Source organism: Rosa rugosa, chromosome 1 (assembly GCF_958449725.1).
Source record: "Rosa rugosa chromosome 1, drRosRugo1.1, whole genome shotgun sequence".
NCBI classification, from domain to species: domain Eukaryota; kingdom Viridiplantae; phylum Streptophyta; class Magnoliopsida; order Rosales; family Rosaceae; genus Rosa; species Rosa rugosa.
The window spans coordinates 3,354,844-3,372,603 of NC_084820.1; the positions used below are offsets into that span (position 1 = coordinate 3,354,844).

At 38.2% G+C, this 17,760-nt stretch overlaps 3 protein-coding genes and 1 long non-coding RNA gene across 11 annotated transcripts; 1 reads left to right on the forward strand and 3 right to left on the reverse strand.

Annotated features, from left to right (window-relative positions):
• Positions 1 to 1,382: 1,382 nt before the first annotated feature.
• Positions 1,383 to 3,316, reverse strand: LOC133726978 (EG45-like domain containing protein). 2 transcript variants are annotated; one of them, XM_062154607.1, is made up of 3 exons: positions 3,089 to 3,316; positions 2,698 to 2,998; positions 1,383 to 1,686 (listed from the first exon to the last, which is right to left on the reverse strand). In XM_062154607.1, exons 1-3 carry the CDS (start codon positions 3,213 to 3,215, stop codon positions 1,566 to 1,568), a joined length of 549 nt encoding a protein of 182 aa, XP_062010591.1. In that variant the 5' UTR covers positions 3,216 to 3,316; the 3' UTR covers positions 1,383 to 1,565. The 2 variants fall into 2 exon arrangements, with proteins under 2 accessions (XP_062010591.1, XP_062010592.1); XM_062154608.1 differs by lacking the exon at positions 1,383 to 1,686 and adding an exon at positions 1,914 to 2,248 and having other exon boundaries at positions 3,089 to 3,313.
• A 609-nt stretch (positions 3,317 to 3,925) lies between these two features.
• LOC133710833 (26S proteasome regulatory subunit 8 homolog A) lies at positions 3,926 to 8,106 on the reverse strand. Its single transcript, XM_062136977.1, has 8 exons — positions 7,716 to 8,106; positions 7,146 to 7,243; positions 6,801 to 7,025; positions 5,505 to 5,567; positions 5,255 to 5,418; positions 4,641 to 4,797; positions 4,333 to 4,542; positions 3,926 to 4,229 (listed from the first exon to the last, which is right to left on the reverse strand). The coding sequence occupies exons 1-8, from the start codon at positions 7,915 to 7,917 to the stop codon at positions 4,089 to 4,091; spliced, it is 1,260 nt and encodes a 419-aa protein (XP_061992961.1). The 5' UTR covers positions 7,918 to 8,106; the 3' UTR covers positions 3,926 to 4,088.
• A 128-nt stretch (positions 8,107 to 8,234) lies between these two features.
• LOC133710843 (uncharacterized) lies at positions 8,235 to 12,259 on the reverse strand. 7 transcript variants are annotated; one of them, XR_009846914.1, is made up of 8 exons: positions 11,999 to 12,259; positions 11,811 to 11,899; positions 11,549 to 11,700; positions 11,203 to 11,412; positions 10,401 to 10,573; positions 9,341 to 9,430; positions 9,024 to 9,274; positions 8,243 to 8,797 (listed from the first exon to the last, which is right to left on the reverse strand). It is a non-coding gene; the product is annotated as an uncharacterized LOC133710843 (long non-coding RNA). The 7 variants fall into 7 exon arrangements; XR_009846894.1 differs by having other exon boundaries at positions 8,251 to 8,797; positions 10,421 to 10,573; XR_009846933.1 differs by having other exon boundaries at positions 8,235 to 8,797; positions 9,024 to 9,470.
• Positions 12,260 to 14,400: 2,141 nt separating this feature from the next.
• Positions 14,401 to 17,575, forward strand: LOC133710880 (uncharacterized). The gene is made up of 7 exons (XM_062137016.1): positions 14,401 to 14,890; positions 15,431 to 15,566; positions 15,705 to 15,786; positions 16,265 to 16,440; positions 16,545 to 16,682; positions 16,763 to 16,902; positions 17,089 to 17,575. Exons 1-7 carry the CDS (start codon positions 14,773 to 14,775, stop codon positions 17,367 to 17,369), a joined length of 1,071 nt encoding a protein of 356 aa, XP_061993000.1. The 5' UTR covers positions 14,401 to 14,772; the 3' UTR covers positions 17,370 to 17,575.
• The last annotated feature ends 185 nt before the right edge of the window (positions 17,576 to 17,760 follow it).

Below are 17,760 nucleotides of genomic sequence, written 5' to 3' on the forward strand. Positions count from 1 at the left end.
AGAAGTGCATGTGGTTCGAATTTCACTTCGTCGAGCAAGACGGAACTTGAGGAAACAAGACAAACCACCACGCGAGAGATTATTCATGGTGCGTTTTGAAATTAACATGCAAAAATTTCTTAAAGATTGGGTCAAATTCCTAAGCCAAAAGCGTCCTCAAGGTCCTAACTAGCCAAGTGAAGTACTAATTTGTTTCGCACAATATACGTTTCAGAAATGCTAGAAATCTAGAATACAAGAAACTAGTTTCAACATCCACAGTCGTGTACCTTAGCCATCACCACACACTTCATATTGACCAATGATCATAATTGTCCTTGTCGTTGCATTCTATACGTTTTGACTAGTGACTGATGATCAAGATTGACATGTTTCCCGGTACAGGTGGCATACTGAAACCATGTTATGCATTAACTTTTTTAATCATTATAAAAATGAGAATTTTAACATATGTAAGTGAATGATTCATGTCATCATGTGCACCTCTTTTTCCAATAATCCTTCCTCACTCAACTTTCAACCAGATTTAAAGCCACCCATTAGAGGTGATCGAATAACTCGATTGAGGCTCGTCGGCATATCTGCGTGACCAACACTCGTCTCCGCCATCTACGATCTCCATAGAGATCGCAATTATGCCCCCAGAACCGAGAGCCCTCCTCCTAGTTCTATCTCAAACTTCATTACCATTACAAATACGATACACGTACATTTGGTGACCTCTAGCATTATTGAAATTCTTAGATGGTTCTAACATTCACAATAGCACAAATTGAAGTAGGGTATGGACGTGTTGACTACGGTGAAGCATACCAGTCTGGTCCCTAGCTAGTATGAATGCATCTAAAGTCATGGCCTGAGTCTTTGCCTTTTTTGACTGGTTGGAGCGTCACTAGCTGCTACTCACTCTCAACGGACCCATGCATGCCAATAATTTCCACGTACTCGATTCAATTCCAGACATGATTGATTTCTCTGCAACGGCATGGACATTGACACAGCTAGATGATGATGGAGCCTTCTTAATTTGGATCGATTACATTCACGTGGTTCATTATTTTCAAGCCTGGAAATAAGCTCATCATAAAAAGCTTGAGCTCTATATAATAGACATATATCTGATTATTAACCTTTCCTAGATATTTCCAAGACTGCAACCACGTACTGATCAGATCTCCACATCATACCAAAGTCTCAACCAACTCGATTATGATTAAGCAAATTAATCGAATTTGATTTATTTGTTAATATTAAAGAGTCTGAACGCGCGTAATCGTGCATAATTTCCATGATTACCAAACATAAGTTGACCAGAAGCTTCCAAAGGCGGAGGCTGCTGAGGCAGTAACCTGGAAAGTTCGGTGACGCTAAAGAAAAGTATATCAAACAACTAAAGTAGACGAATCTATTTGTATAGACGAAAATATGAAAATGACATTTTTCTTGTTCGTTGAAGATGACAATTCTATCCGTCGATTAATAAACGTTAACGTACAAGTCGCTACTGACCAATCAAAAGCGTTTCTAGAATGCGTAATTACATTTGACAAAAATTTAACACATTTTCACGGCCATGGATCGCTCCAGCTAGTTACCTTCCGCTGATGAATATATGAAACACAATCCAAACTAGGGCTGTCAATGGGTCGTGTCGGGTTGAGTTCGTGTCGGGTCAAGGTATTTGTCCTGTCGCAAGAGACAAATTCAAACTCAACCCATTTAATAATCGTGTAAAAAATTTAAACTCAAACCCAACCAATTTATTAAACGGGTTACCCGTTTCCAACCCGCTTAACCCATTTAATAAATAGGTCGTGTAGTGTTAGACAAAATGACCCATTTAAAGGTTAACAATATGACCCATTTAACTAAAAAAATGCATAAATTGATTACATTCACAAAAAACTCCACAAGACGAAAAATATAAATAATTATATATAATTCATAAATAATTAAATCCAATAATTATAAAGCAAAATATTTCAAATTGTTTAATCATATGATCAAATACTCCCAACGTTCAAAATTTCAAGAAGAAGTACAACATAATTTGGTTATACGGGTTCACTTCGTGTTGGCGGGTTGACCCGTGGCCGACCCATTTATTAAATGGGTCATGGCGGGTTGACCCACGGCTGACCCGCTTTTTAATCGTGCGGATTCAACCCGCTTTATTTCGTGCGGGTTTCGAGTCGTGTTATCGGGTCGTATCGGAATTGACAGCCCTAATCTAAACCCAAATCACACCCTGCATATAAAAAAAGAAAAAATTCAGTGCATAAACTTCTCTACCATATATTCACACCTGGAGAAAATTTCTGCATCTCTTTTGTAATTCGAGGGTAAGAAGAAACCAAGGAATGCATAAACTTTCCCTAATAATTTAGTTTTCTAATCTTTACTCTACCATTAGATTTAGATCCAATAGTGGGTGGCAACAAATTAATTAGTGGCTACCAAGTGACGGAGAAACCGCTATATCAATGTATACTCATACAATCATACTTATATATATACCAAATGCATCTCAATTAATTACAGCGTTAAGAACTAGGGATCAAGTTAATTAATAATACCATCACACTACCAATTTTGTACTTTTGTTCTGTAAGGACAAGTTGAAGAATATTAGATCATATTAGGTGAAACTCAATGAATGTGATGAAATCTATCAATTAAATTAACTTTTTTACTTACTGTTGAAATTCAATGTTGATGGAAGTAGCCGTTGAGTTGGCAATAGCAGCGAAAGCCGTCTGAGACAACACCATGGTGGTGCCATCCGCCGATGGCTTCGAAGCAACGCCGGCAGCATAGTCCACAATTCTTATCTGAATCGTCGTGTCCGGAATACACGTCCCCGTTACGGCCGCGCTAATGCATCTCACCAAGTACTGCCTCCCACACGAAGCTCCATTGTCCCATATTCCATCTCCGGCCGCCGCAAACAAATTACTCGACGGAAACTGCGACGAGTCGCTTCCATAACAGTCCGTGGCTAAAGGGGACAATACTTGTTTTAAGGGAAATGTCCATAACAACATAATTGGTTCATGAAGATATATAGGTAAATTAAGATGTAACTTACGTAGATATGGGGGAGAATACTGAGCAGCAGTGCCAACGTCGCCGTTTGAAGTTTGGAAAAGCTGTGTAAACAAAGGGATGATGAATAACGAAAGGAATAGCAAATTTTGTGGATGTGTTCTGGTCATTTTTTCTCTGCAGAATCCGGAAGGTTTTGGGGAGTTGGAAGATAAGCTTTGTAGTTGGATGGGAGGTGATTATTATTCTATTCCAAGTCAATGAGTACCTTTCTTAAGTTGGAATCCATTTTTATTTAGAATTGACGGCTCGGCCAACTAATAACGCGGGTTCCGCCGTTAGCGTAAGCCACATGGTTATGAACTCATCTTACACGTTTACTCTTTTGTTTCCCTGATTGAAGGTCGTAGTCTATGCATCGACGTGCATAGGTGAAGAAAGGTTGGATACAAACAAGTGCACTTTTATATTATTAGAATAAAAAGTTGACTACAAATATAAGTGCTAGGTCTCTTGAAATGCCGGTATATAAAATAATTATTTATTTTATTTTATTTTGATTTTTGAGAGAACTTTCATTTAGTCTAAGAAATATGTATTATTAAACATATTTCATCTAGTCTAAGAAATATTTATCGAGATGGTCTACAAACTACTCATTTCTTAAATCCAGAAATCATGAAGATCTGATCTAAATTGGTGAGGGGTATGCTTCGCTTCCTATCGGGGTTTCAGGAATATATTACAATATAAACTTAGAAATTCAATGATCCTCCACCGAATAAAAAAGACTTTTTGCAGTTCATAATTCAATGCCTTCTCCATTCATGATCCAACTAACCAGATCACATCCACATTCAATGATTGCTGTATCCAATAGTTTACTAGAGGAAAGTGAAATTGAAGCTGAATAGATGATGTAGACATTCAAGTCTAGTAATCACTGAAATTTGTACCAAAAAGATCCCAAACAAACCAAGGAACTTTGGTGCGTTTACAACAGTTAAAAAACTTGGCAAGATAAAGCAGTAACAACTAACACATCACTTCCACAGCTTACGCAGGGACATATTCTTCTCCGTCTCCTTCTTCATAACCTTGGCAACTGCCATCTCAAAGTCTTCTTGGGTTACATGCACTCTCCTCTCCCTCAGTGCAAACATTCCTGCTTCAGTGCAAACAGCCTGCAAGAAGGAAAAGATAACAACATGGTTAGATCTAAATATGTCCAGACAAAACACCGACTTCCTAAATGACTTCCCCCGGTAAAAAGAAACGCGATAATACCTTCAACTCAGCGCCAGAGGCGCCGTTCATTTTCTCCGCAATCTTCTTCAGGTCAATTCCACGCATTAAATTCATTCTTCTTGAATGGATTTTCAGAATGTCCCAACGAGACTCTTCGTTAGGGTTGGGAAATTCGATCTTTCTGTCTATGCGTCCTGGCCTCAGCAGGGCTTGATCCAGAATATCAATACGATTTGTAGCCATCAAAACCTGTCAAAGGTGCAATTGGAATACAATGGTGGTGGTTAGAATTGAAGATAATCTTCTGAAATATTATAGATTTTCAAAAGCCACATGATGTAGCATACCTTGATTTTGTTTGAGGCCTCAAATCCATCCAGTTGGTTAAGAAGCTCAAGCATAGTCCTCTGCACCTCACTGTCCCCATTGCCACTGCCAGATTCCATGCGAGCAGATCCAATACTATCGATTTCATCCATAAAAATGATAGATGGAGCATGTTCCCTGTATGAATGTAGAAGTAAAGATGTGAGAAAATGGTGGGTGATATAACAGGAAGAACGATAAGGACTAAAGAGCAGCAGATTATTAATTGATTAAAGATCCCATCCACAAATAATCTCTTTGCTGTAGAGAAAGGTGTTATATCCTAATCAAGAGCTTTAGTTTTATATTTTTTAACGTGGCTCTTGAGAAAATGGCATTAAATTGTGCAGAGACTCTCCAAAAGAAATAGATCTCTTGTTTCAATCATCCTAGGTGTACAATACAATACAAATTGCAATTGAAAGCTCATTCAAATTTGGAATTTCCCTACACAATTAGAGTCCCATCATAAAATCTGAGGATCTACTGAAGTTCATTTAAAAAGCAACAAAATTCTGAAACCAAGCAGCATATTCACATGTCAACAGCGCAACATTTGGAAGAGAAGGATGCTTAAGAAGAGATTAAAACAAACCTGGCCATTACGAAAAGTTCTCTAACCATTCGGGAACCTTCCCCAATGTATTTCTGAACCAACTCTGAACCAGAAACCCTGATGAAAGTACAGTCAGTGTGATGAGCCACAGCCCTAGCCAACAAGGTTTTGCCAGTGCCAGGGGGACCATAAAGCAGGACTCCCTGTTGTACGAAAGGAGTTCCATGGAATTAGTGACTACCAGGTAAGCAAATAATAAAATGGCAGTAAATTGGCAACATAATTATACCTTTGGCTGAGCTATTCCAAGACTTTCAAACAATTCAGGATGTTTAATTGGAAGTTCAATGACCTGCAAAGATGAACATATATCATTTAGACATGTCAAAGAATGCCCAGAAGTAATATCACATAAACACAAGCCAAATTAGACAAATAAAGCAAGCAAAGAATCTAAATTCAAGCCAAATTTGAAACACAGACTGAGGTTAACCAGTGAGATGATAGAGATAATTAACCCTCAAGAGGGAAACAATCTTATCACCTACTAGATGAGCTCTTAGTTATCTACCATAATGTAACATCTATAAGAAATAAGTAACACTTGGAATATGTGAACAATTTAATCCTTCTAATGTCATATAAAACCAATAATTGCAGCTCAAAGAAAAGAAAAGAAAGCCAAGCAGAACTGTGGAAGAGAGGTGTTGTGCAGATCTTGATGCATGTGGAATTGTGGATTAAATGAAAAGAGAGGGAGAAGAAGAAAGAAAAAACTGAAAAGGGTCAGCCTGCAAGCTATGTTTAATCCGACATTACATATATATATATATATATATATATATATATACAGGCGGGTTCTGAAGCGGACGTCCGCACTTTGCTAAAGTGCGGACGGCGACTCAGCGGCGGTGTTCCAGGCGGCGACGGCTGCTCGAGGCTTGGCGGACGGAGGCCGGAGGCTTGGCGGACGGTTCTGGGCAGCGTTCGAGGTCGGAGGAGGTCGGAGTTGCAGGTTTCTGGGTAGCGAGCTCACCTGCAACTGCAGGTTTCTGGGCAAGGCTGCAACCACGTCGCCGGCGACTCCACCGACTGCAGACCCGTCCGTCCGACCCCTGGCGTCAGTCCGGCAAGCTCCGCCGCTCCGTCACGCCCCGAGCCGAGCTGCAGCGTCGACGTCCGCACTTTAACAATAGTGCGGACGTCCTCTTTGGAACCGCTCCGTATATATATATATATATATATATATATATATATATATATATATATATATATATATATATATATATATATTTTTTTTTTTTTTTTTTTTTTTTTTTTTTTTGAAAGGTTGATATTTTATATTTATCCAAACAATATTTGTAAGAGTGAAGACATACAAGTACATTGATTTATGCATGAGGGAGATATTAGTTAGTTAGGCATATATCATATGAGATCTCAACGTATATACAGGTGGATAACTGAAAATGATAGCTATGTAGTATATACAGTACTAAAGTAATATCGCAAAATGCAAGCTAAATTAGACAAATGTAGCAAGCAAAGAATCTAAATTCAAGAGTAAGAATGTGCAGAAGAAAACCTCTTTGATTTCTTTAATCTGCTGATCCAGACCACCAATCATATCATATGTAGAATCTGGAACCTTTTCCACTTTCATCAGATTGACGAGAGGATCTACTTTGCTTGGCAGCACTAAATGAAGAACATAGCTGTCATTGCGTAGAGCCACTCTTGTAGATGGTGTGATCTTTGTGATATCAATGTTCTTATCAATATCAACCACATACTTCCCTTCCGGATGAACCTGGAATTGTAAGAAACAAAGCAGGTCAAAATTCTGTCAAGTAACTAATATCATTGTTATCCAATTACAGAAAGAGTGTAAACTATATGACACTGTTAGTAAAAACACACAGCAACTTACCTTAACCAAAACCTTGTTCTTTCCCATGACGTTGACAACCTCACCGACATAGGACCCAGGCTCCTGAAGAAGTTGTAGTTCTTCCCTGAGCATTCTCACTGTTCAAAACACATAAACATTGAACGATCAATCCAATAACTCAGTTAAGTAATATACCAAAGAAAGCAAAATCATAAACAAAGATCACAAAAGGTTCCAACATCTTCTCGAATAATTCTAGTGCACTTGTTTACTCATCTTATTCAGCAAGATATAAACTTTACCCCAGATATCAGTAACCCAACCCCAAAAATCAAATCTTTGCCCTAATTTCTCCCTACAGAAAGCAAAAGCCAGACCTTTTCATAATCAATCAACAATAGCTACGAACCCAATCAAATTATATCAGCAAGCCCTAAACTCAGACTAAATTAAAGAAACAAAATCTAAAATTCGCCTCAATTGAGAACCAATACCAATCGAAACAAACCCTAAACAGTCGAATTGAAATTTCCAGAACCAATTACTAGGGTTAGGGTTAGGGTTAGGGGTTCGAAAAATTGAACTTTCAATTAGAAAATAGAAGCGCACCTCTGGAATTGAGCTCGTTCCGCTGAGCCTCGAGTCGATTGAGATTGTGGGTCTTCTGGCGGACCTGGAGCTGGAGCTCGTGAATGTGTTGGAGATAGTAAGGGCGGAGCCCCTCGCCGAGTTTGGAGGCGGCGAGCTTGGCGGAGCAGGTGTCCTCCGGCACGGCCTCGACGGGCTTGGTCTCGACGCCGACGGCAGCCATCGCGATCAAGCAAAAGCCCTAGTCTTGTTGTTGTTGTTGTTATTCGAATCGAAATCGAAAGCTGTGAGATTTGAGATTTGGGGGTTTCTCAGAGTTTGATGTCGTTTGGGTTCAACTAAAGTGAGAGAGCTTGTTTATTTATGGGAGGGTTTCTTTTTGGTTAAGCCAGCTTTGGGTTGTGCCACGACGCCCTTGTAGGGGTAGGAGAAGGATTTAAAGGATTGGGCACAAATTAGGAATTAGTGCAAATTGAGGAATTCTTTTCGGTTATGTTAGTGAATTAGTAATACACTAGAAAGTATGCCCGCGCTTTGCCGCGGTTTTGGAGCTAACACAACATTATTTAAGGACTAAATTCAAAAGCATAGAAAATATAGTTGACATAATCATTGTATTAACAAAAGATTTAGCCTGTTTTACAACATTAAGTAGATCATGTTCTAGTAACATCACCACCAGCACAGATGACCTCCCCTCCTGCCTGCCATGCTTCTCAGATGACCTCCACCCCTGCTTCCCTTGCTGTGCATTTGAGCTCCATTCTTGCCCTCCTTGCTGTGCATTTGAGCTCCACCCTTCCTCGCTCTCCTCAACCATTCCATTTTCACCCTACCCAATAACAAAGTTTTTCGTATTCTCAACTATCTCAACCAATGTCTCACTAACAGCTCTCGGTATCACACCTCAAGTCCTGCCGATTGTTCCCGGCACCCAGGTACCGCCCTCTTGCGCTCCCTCTCTAACTGTGCGGTTTCTGGTTGGTTTTTTCAGTTGGTCTGCCACTCTGCATATGCTGAGATTCCCTCTGAACTGGTTTCGTCCATGTCTCCTCTTGCTCCCAGCATTTGGATTATCCTCCTTGATAAGTAGTCTCAGAACCCTTGTTCACATCAAGCAATAAACTAATTAGTTTTATACTAATTAATCATCAGTAAGTAAGTAATTGGTGGCCTTTGAAGATAACCTTTTTTTTTTTTTTTTTGAAAAGAGAAGATAACCATTTTATTCAATATATTTGAGAATTTTACTCCTCTCCATCTCTTTCAGAAAGTTTAACTGCAGAATGAATAACAGTAAGCATATTATAGGCGACATGACATATCTACCTTGGGCCTATTTGCTTCAGCTGCTTTCTTGGCCTCATATTCTCTCATCGCCTCTACCTTCTTCCGAGCAGTGAACTCCTCAGCTTTCTCACCAGTCACCACAACAGAGCATATTTAGCAGCACTCAAAAGGCATGGACACAATATCCACAGCCTCATGACCAGCATACCCTGCTGCTCCGGCAACTAATCTTGCAGCTGCTTTGGTTCCCTCCACTGGTGCCTCAGTTCCGTCGTGTGCTACAGTCCAACCTGCCACAGCGGCCTTGTCTTTCAAATCCACCGCAACATGACCAACATAATGCAGAGTGGTCTTACCTGCAAATACGGCCATGTCTTTAGTTTTCTCTGCTAATGGCACCATGGACTCCACCGTTTTCTTCCCTACACTTGATAGAATATCTTTTGCTGCATAGTACAGAAAAAATGAATGAAGACGTTGACAAACCTGAAAGAAAAGAAACAATTGAAACCAATTCATACTATAATTGTCCTATCCAAATTCGCATAGAAAATGATATGTTTGTTAAATTGCAGGCATATAAACAATCTCGCATTTATTTTGTTACTTATTACACTAATAAAAATGAATTTTATATCACTCTTTCATATGATGTTTTCACAATCTCAATAGATGTTCCTCTCATTTATTGCCAGTATGATACTCTCAAACTATTTGGGAATTTAAAGCCTGAGTGATGCAGCTTTTACTTGCCCAAAAGTCCAAAACGTAATATAAAATGTCAATAAACTCTTTAGGTGCAAAGAAAACACAACAGAAAATAAAAATTGCATTTCAGATTAACTGAACACATTCTGCATACAGAACATTTAAAATCTTTTTACATCATGCTAACGCCAAAGTATAATCAAAACATTTAACTGCTAAGGCTCCAAAACTTTTAGTTAGTATCCCAAGCGAGTGATCACTCAAGCATAAATATATTCCTTGCAAGCCACCATGCAGCAAACTCTACAAACCAATGATTGAGCGAAGCGAAGAAAAGTAGGTTATAAAAGTTGCACCAAGTTTACTAAATACCATTTAAATTAGAAAGGCAAGTTTTGTATGGTGTCAAGTACTTTCACTAATGCATAATGCAGCTATATGCAGTCTATGCATCTGTACCATTAAGAAGGATCAAAATTAAAGAAATAAATGGAAGGGGTATATACCAGAACCATCATTGTTTTAGTATAGTTCATGCACACACATTCTAATCTGCCACTATTTTTGATTATGTGTAGGATCTCTAACTATATCTGGAGTTATGCTTGAAATGTTACCATAGTAAACTACTCTATGCATTCATATCATATCTAGTTGTTTGTGATATACGGCCGACTAATAATATGAATAATAAAGCAGCAGATTTACATCAATTATAAGAGACCGACCCTTCAGTCCAAACTTCAGACGGTTCTTCTTGGCCTCATAAACAATATCCCTTGATTTAGTTCCAGCAGGCACTGAAATGATTATATTGACCTCCTACAGACTCTGGGTCCATGAGTATTTCTCCATATCAAGCCCATTCCCTTTGTTTGGAACTGCACATAAATAATCAGTGTTATAAAGTCAAGAATATATAACTATACTCTATGTACCTGGGGCAGCAAACACAATTAGCATTTGTATGAGAAACAGAATAAAATGCCAACAAATATATTGTGCTTCATCATTCCAATACCACAACAGTCACATTAATTTCTCCCCCCAAGCATATGGTTCAAAATCACCAATTTCTTACAAACCCCCAAATATGCCACCGAACAACAATTTCAAAATCTTCAACACAAATCACCCTAACACTTTGAATTTTGAACATATCGGTCTCTACATCCTAACACATTTCCTAAAATCCAAACATATGAAACAATCACATTGCAAAACCACAACTCATCTGCTAAAAGATTCCAAGTTCAAAACTTTCCACACTATATAAACACATTGTTCTTTACCAAAATTTCCAACCAATTCTAGAGTTCATACATTTCATCCCATTATCTTCCACACTATACAAACACATTGTTCTTCAGTAAAATTCCAAATGAACATTTCAATTTACACACCTCATTCCTAATTCCCCAGCAATCAATCAAAATCACAACATCATACCATATAACTAAACACAACAAAAAGTTTATATCTTTGAAATCAAAAAGCTCATGATCCATACCTCTCTTTCCACTCTTCTCCTCCTCCTTGTCCTTCTTCTCCTCCACCACCTTGGCCTCCTCCTTGGCCTTGACCTCCGCCTCCTTCTTCTTCTTCTCCTCCTCCACCGCCCACCTCTTCTTCCTCTCCTTCTCCCTCACCGCCTTGAATATCGCCACCAGATCCCTCTCCGCCGTTAGCCATCATATTCCTTAACTGGTCGATCCAATCACTAATCCGGGGGAAAAAAATCACCAGTAAATACTGAATTTATCAAAGAAAAACCATAATAATTGACATATAAACAATGATCAAAGATCCTAAATCAATCATATATGAAGATTTGTTGATAAAGTTCAAGCCCATACCTCTCAAGAAATCTGATCCCTGAGCTTATCCATGCAAGGAAGATCCGAGCTTGAGCACGAAGCACCAGACCTTTCACCCTTCTTCTCATCTTCTCCTGTTTTCTTTTCTACATTCACAACAACAATTTCAGGTCTATCTTCTCGTTCTCACTCTGCCCATCAAAATACTCAAATTTCAGTACAAAAGAACAATGAAAGGAAGAATTTGAGCATTTAAATTTCAAAACAGGGAAGAAATCAAAAAACCCAAAATGATCTGTACCTTCTTCATTATCAAGGTCAAGAACAGCCACTGGGATTGAAACCGAGCTCTTTCACTGAACTCTCCGCTTTCTGAACACCCACAAAATCCTGAATCAAACAAAAAAAAGAATATAATTTCAATGTTTCCAATTAGACCACTTCAACAATTAATACCTTCTTGATGAATTGATGGGTGGAGCGTTGGACCTAAAAACAGATCGACTCTTCATCCCAACAGCCATGGCCGCCGTCGATTTGAATCTGGGACGGAACATGCAGCTGTTCCCACTTGGGCACCGATACTCTCTCTCTCTCTACCTCAAGCATCGATTTCAATTCCCCTCATTCTCTCTCTCTCTCTCTACCTCTGGAGCGAAGAAGAAAGACACCGACGTTTTGAGACGCTAGACAGGAGCACTTCCTTTGCCATCTCTCTCTCTCTCTTTCTCCACCCCTGTGTGGAGCGAAGAAGCAAAGACACGATAGCACGGAGCAGTACGCCAGGTGTGAAATAGCATGCAGGGGCAAAATAGACTTTTCACATAATGGCTCGGCTCGAGCCGTCACTGTTCATAAGCCGATGAACAGTGCGTTGAGAATTAGTATATAGTAAATTTATACGGTCAGTATTCAAATAAAGTCAGACTAATCATCTACTGAAGGTTAGTGGAACTTGAACACTAGATATGGGAGTTTCATGCTTAGCCGCTCGGGCAACCTTACCACATTATGTGGTAAATAATTAAAGACAATTTTTATCTCAAAGAAGTTGAAAACTTGAAATTCTTGTTGTATGATTTGTTATTTAGACTAGAAATACTTGCATATAATGGAAGGTTAGGTTTTGAGGGTGGGAGCGAAGTATGCGAATGAGTCGAGAATTACTGATAAAGAAAAACTAATAACTATAAAATAAAAGGAAATAAATATTTCTAACTACTAAAACTCATAGAGAAGGGATGAGAAGGAGATACTAGTCGATAGCCGAGTGAGCTTAAGGTGATAAATTCATGGGCCCTCATCTTAGAACCTGACTAGAAAATATCATCATTCTTGGCTTTCACATATCTTGAATCTATGAATCAGACAACTTTTCTAGAGTGCTAACAAATGAATAAAACTGTTACGGATTTATTTGAATTCACATATAAATGCATTTTTATTTTAAAATAAAAAGATCAGGAATCGTTGCTCCCTTTCAATAAAGCATAGGGTGCGGCTATTGCCACCCTTCCATTTTTTTTGTTCACCCTACTTGCTCATTACATCTTACATTTTAATTTCTATTATTAAATATACTTATCTAATCCATTTCTCATTCTAAAAAATATCCTTATATGACATATCCAATTGAAAAAAGAATTTTTTTAACTAAAATCTCTCATTTAATTTATACCAATAAAAGAACTAAAATATATTAAAGTTTCCTCATAAAATCATAATCTGATTTACTTCCATTTTTTTTATTTGTCCATTTATTTCAATGTTCATCTATTTCAATCCATGTCAAAAGATTAGTAAGTTAACAACTATGAGCAATGAAGAAGAGATTGTTTTTTTTTTTTGGGTGTTTTATACTTTTACATCAGTGTTCACAAAGGGTATTGCAAAGATTTTGATGAAGTTCACACTAATGGTTTGCAAATTGAATAATGAATTAAAGATGAGGAGTCAATAATAAAAAGACCAAAAAATAGTAAAATATTCAAATTTGGGTGGAGAAGATGAAGATCAATGTTATCTAATGAGAAATTAAGTAGTCTTTCTATTTACTTAATTGGTTATGTATTTAGCTGTCCTTACAGATTTGGCTTTTAGAAAATTACTGTACTTATTAATCATTTTGCACTTGGGTAACATAGTCTTTTAATAATTCAAATATTTGTAGGGTGAACTAAGAAAATGGTAGGGTGACAATAGCCGCACCCTAAAGCATAACACGTGTTATTTATCTTTATGAACCGAAGTCCTTAACTAAGAGAACTGTAATTTAACTCTAATTCGACATCCTTAACAAAGAATTTAGTATGTTAGGATCCGTATCATGCAACAACTGTCATAAATTTCATTATTTTTACATCCTTCATGGTATTAGTACAAGCACACTTTCTCTTTAACTAGAAATAACATTGAGATTTAAACTCGTGAAATTCGCAATCTGAGGTTGGAACAGGCCACAACTCACAAGCTTTACTCTCTTTTTTTTTATCTGAAATCCACCAGCTTTTTTTCTTTTTATCTGAACTCCCTCTTTCTTCAGTTTCAATCGATTCTTTTCCGACACATTGTGAGGCCAATTTCATAGCAGATCAGTTAGATGAGCTGCCAAAGATTTCTAATAATCCTTATGTCTGGCTCTTTTGTTTACCCCTTTTAGTGTCCTAGCATTTCAGTTGGATCAGCTTAGAGGGGCGTTTGTGGAGACGTTGTTTTTTAGTTGTTGTTAGTTTTTTCTGTCATTAAAAAAAAAAAAAAAAAAAAGAAGAAGAAGAAGAGACACTCATGTACATGAGTGGGTAATGTGGGCTGTGTTGGACCAGTTAAGAAAGAAGCCTTAATAGAAGGCCCAAGAGTGAGTGTGTGTGTATATAATGTAAAGCAGTGGCCAAACATGGTCTTTGCGCCTAGCCCTCTGTGAGTCTGTTCTCTTTTAACATTTTCCTTTTAGATTTCCAAATTAGGTTTTTCCTCTCTGTACTTAGATTTTGATTCCAATCAGAGCCAGCCATTGTTGAGGGTTAGGAGGTGTGGATTTGTTTCAACTTCTCATTCTTTCGTCTTCCCACCTGTGTCCAAATACCGCCAATTTCCAATTTCTCTTTCTCTGCACAAAATCCCCAAATTAACAAAGCTTTGATTTTTAGGGCAATTTAACTCCATTAGGGTTAGGGTTTCTGAATCTTTCAATCTTCTAGGTTCGGATCACGAAAAAGAAAGCATCTTTTTTTTTTTTTTTTTTTTTTTTGGGTTTCGGATTAGCTATGGAGAAGAAGAAGGTGGCCGTCCCGCTGGTTTGCCACGGCCATTCCCGGCCGGTCGTGGATCTGTTTTACAGTCCGATCACTCCCGATGGTTTCTTCCTCATCAGTGCCAGTAAGGGTATGTGTTTCGATATCCGAAGATTCAGTCTTTCTGTATATGTGTTTGGATTGAAATACATGCTTGAATAGTCCTCTGTTACTTTGTATAATGCTGTGTAAATGTCTATCATTTGTGTATAAGGTGATGGGGTTTTTGTTTCTGCAATGGAGTCTGGATGTAGATTGGTGGAGACTTTGGATTTAGTGTTTTGGCTAGTCTGTGTGATCATAAGTTCTCATAGATTAAGTAAACTTGTGATGAGATATGTTTTTAGGATATATGGTCCAGCTGTCCCAGCCGAAAGAAAATGTTATGGATCAGTGGTTTAAGTCACGTTTAGGAACCTTAGAGCTACTAGAAGTTGAAATTTATTGCACTATTAGTGTGTACTGAACAGTAGTGAGTTTCTGATATTGACGAAGGAGGGTATTGGATTATATGAGGTGTTAAAATCATTGTTGTGTAGCTGGTCCTTAATGGTTTGTGATTGAAATTGTTACTTAATCTATTGAAGTCATTTAGTTGGAAAACCTAAGTTTTGCCTGCTTGTGTTGTTAGATTCTAGTCCCATGCTGAGAAATGGAGAGACCGGAGATTGGATTGGAACATTTGAAGGACATAAGGGTGCAGTCTGGAGTTGCTGTTTGGATACTAATGCTCTAAGGGCTGCCACTGCTTCTGCAGATTTCTCTGCGTATGGCTTTGTCTTTTAATTTCCCAATATTTTGTGTTGTTAGATGATGTGGTCAATAGCTTTCCTTTTATTTGCTGTATGCTAGCTGAAAATTAAGACCATAATTCTGTTTCTTACATATGTTATTTGCGTGTGCAGGAAAGTTTGGGATGCATTAACAGGAGATGTGCTACACTCGTTTGAACACAAGCACATTGTTCGAGCATGTGCATTCTCAGAGGTAGAGTCATCTTCTTGGCACGATAGCTCCGTAGAAGTGAAATGAACTTACAGAATAATGAACATACAATTTATGCTCTTTCCATTTCTGTAGTTAGTGTAGTGTTATCTGTTATGAAAGTCATGCTAAATGTGATAATGTAGAATTTAATGTGTATTCCACTGTATTCAGTGATTGATATTGAATTCATTGAGTAGCTATCTGCCTACCTTTAATTTGAAAATGTTTTCCTAGTGGCTTTGGTGCTATACAAAGAGGGATTTTAATATAAAGGTAGACTTTGAATGTTTCTATGGGCCTCAGCTGTCATGCATCAACAGCTAAAGCTTTATGATAATATTTAGACGCCATCATAGTTAGTGCTAGTTTGAATATCAATAGTTTATGAGATTTATGCTGGAATTCTCATTTTGTATGACATGCCTTTTCTTATTTGGTATTTTTGTATCTTAATCTTATTCTCTTAATCTGGTAATAGGATACACACCTTTTGCTTACTGGAGGAGTAGAGAAAGTTATACGTATATATGATTTGAACCGCCCAGATGCCCCTCCAAGAGAAGTGGACAAATCCCCTGGTTCGGTTAGAACCGCTGCATGGCTCCACAGTGATCAGACCATTTTAAGTTCTTGCACTGATATGGGGGGTGTCAGGTATGCATTTCTACGAAATCATCTGATGTTATATTGACTCATTGTTTATTTAGTTACGTATTTTTTTCCTATAAAATGACTGGTAGTTATTGGTAAACGTACAGATTATGGGATGTAAGAACTGGGAAAATAGTTCAAACACTTGATACCAAGTCATCTGTAACTAGCTCTGAAGTCAGTCAAGATGGTCGTTACATCACAACTGCTGATGGGTCTACAGTGAAGTTTTGGGATGCAAATTAGTAAGTTATGAGTTTGTTATAGTGTTCACTATTTTTCAGAGTTTCTGCTCAGTTTTCTTATGCCCTTTACTTGCTTTCAGCTTTGGATTGGTGAAGAGCTACAACATGCCTTGTACAGTAGAATCAGTTTCGCTGGAACCAAAGTTTGGGAACAAGTTCATTGCTGGTGGTGAAGACATGTGGGTTCATGTTTTTGATTTCCATACCGGTGATGAGATTGGTAAGTGATCCAAACAACATTCCTTTCTTTCTGAATCTTCTTGGAGGAGTATGACATGTTTAATCTGTGATAGTATGGACTATACTCCTTGTCAGTTAAAGTTATACCTTGTGTCTGTCCTCGGATTTTATGTTGTGTTTCCATTCCTGATCCTTTACCAATACTATCTATTGCAACTCAATGCAGCTTGCAATAAGGGTCACCATGGTCCTGTACACTGCGTTCGTTTTTCACCAGGAGGGGAGTCATATGCCTCTGGATCTGAAGATGGCACCATCAGAATATGGCAGACCGGTCCTCTGACTCACGAAGAAAGCGAGGCACAGGCAGCAAATGGGGCAGTCGGAAAGGTGAAGCCACCTGTGGAAGAGGTCTCTCGCAAGATTGAGGGCTTCCAAATTTCTGACGAGGCCAAGTCAAAAGAGAAGGAAGAGGCTCCCGCAGCAGCAGCAGCAGTGAACGTGTGACTTTGTCCAGAGAGTGTATTAGCCGTGCGTGGCACAGTTCAGATCTATCCTGGCTAAATTACTACTTGGTCACATAGACAGATTGAAAACAAATTTTTTGTACAACTTTTAGTTCTCACTTATGCATTGTTGAGATATAGACCATGTTCTTGTTACTGCTTGTTCAGATTACCTATAAAATCGAACTTGTCAGCTTCTGGTTTTAATTTCTTGTATAACAATTATGGATCATAACATAACCTACAAAGAAAAATTAAGGAAACTAAATTCGGGTGCCTATTTGTTGGATAAATATGTGATGAAGCAAAAGGCGGTCAATGGTCAACCGACCTCTAGATTCAGAAAACGAATAAAACCATCAGAGTGCTAGTTATCGTAAATTGGAAGAAAA

Coding starts and splice junctions, on each gene's coding strand:
- LOC133726978 (XM_062154607.1), bottom strand. CDS start 3,215: ATGACCAGAACACATCCACAAAATTTGCTATTCCTTTCGTTATTCATC. Junction 2,999..3,088: donor GTATTCTCCCCCATATCTAC/GTAAGTTACATC, acceptor TGTCCCCTTTAG/CCACGGACTGTTATGGAAGC. Junction 1,687..2,697: donor ATCAACATTGAATTTCAACA/GTAAGTAAAAAA, acceptor CTCTTGCGACAG/GACAAATACCTTGACCCGAC.
- LOC133710833 (XM_062136977.1), bottom strand. CDS start 7,917: ATGGCTGCCGTCGGCGTCGAGACCAAGCCCGTCGAGGCCGTGCCGGAG. Junction 7,244..7,715: donor GAACGAGCTCAATTCCAGAG/GTGCGCTTCTAT, acceptor TGTTTTGAACAG/TGAGAATGCTCAGGGAAGAA. Junction 4,798..5,254: donor GAACTTTTCGTAATGGCCAG/GTTTGTTTTAAT, acceptor ACATTCATACAG/GGAACATGCTCCATCTATCA.
- LOC133710880 (XM_062137016.1), top strand. CDS start 14,773: ATGGAGAAGAAGAAGGTGGCCGTCCCGCTGGTTTGCCACGGCCATTCC. Junction 14,891..15,430: donor CCTCATCAGTGCCAGTAAGG/GTATGTGTTTCG, acceptor TTGTGTTGTTAG/ATTCTAGTCCCATGCTGAGA. Junction 15,787..16,264: donor GAGCATGTGCATTCTCAGAG/GTAGAGTCATCT, acceptor ATCTGGTAATAG/GATACACACCTTTTGCTTAC.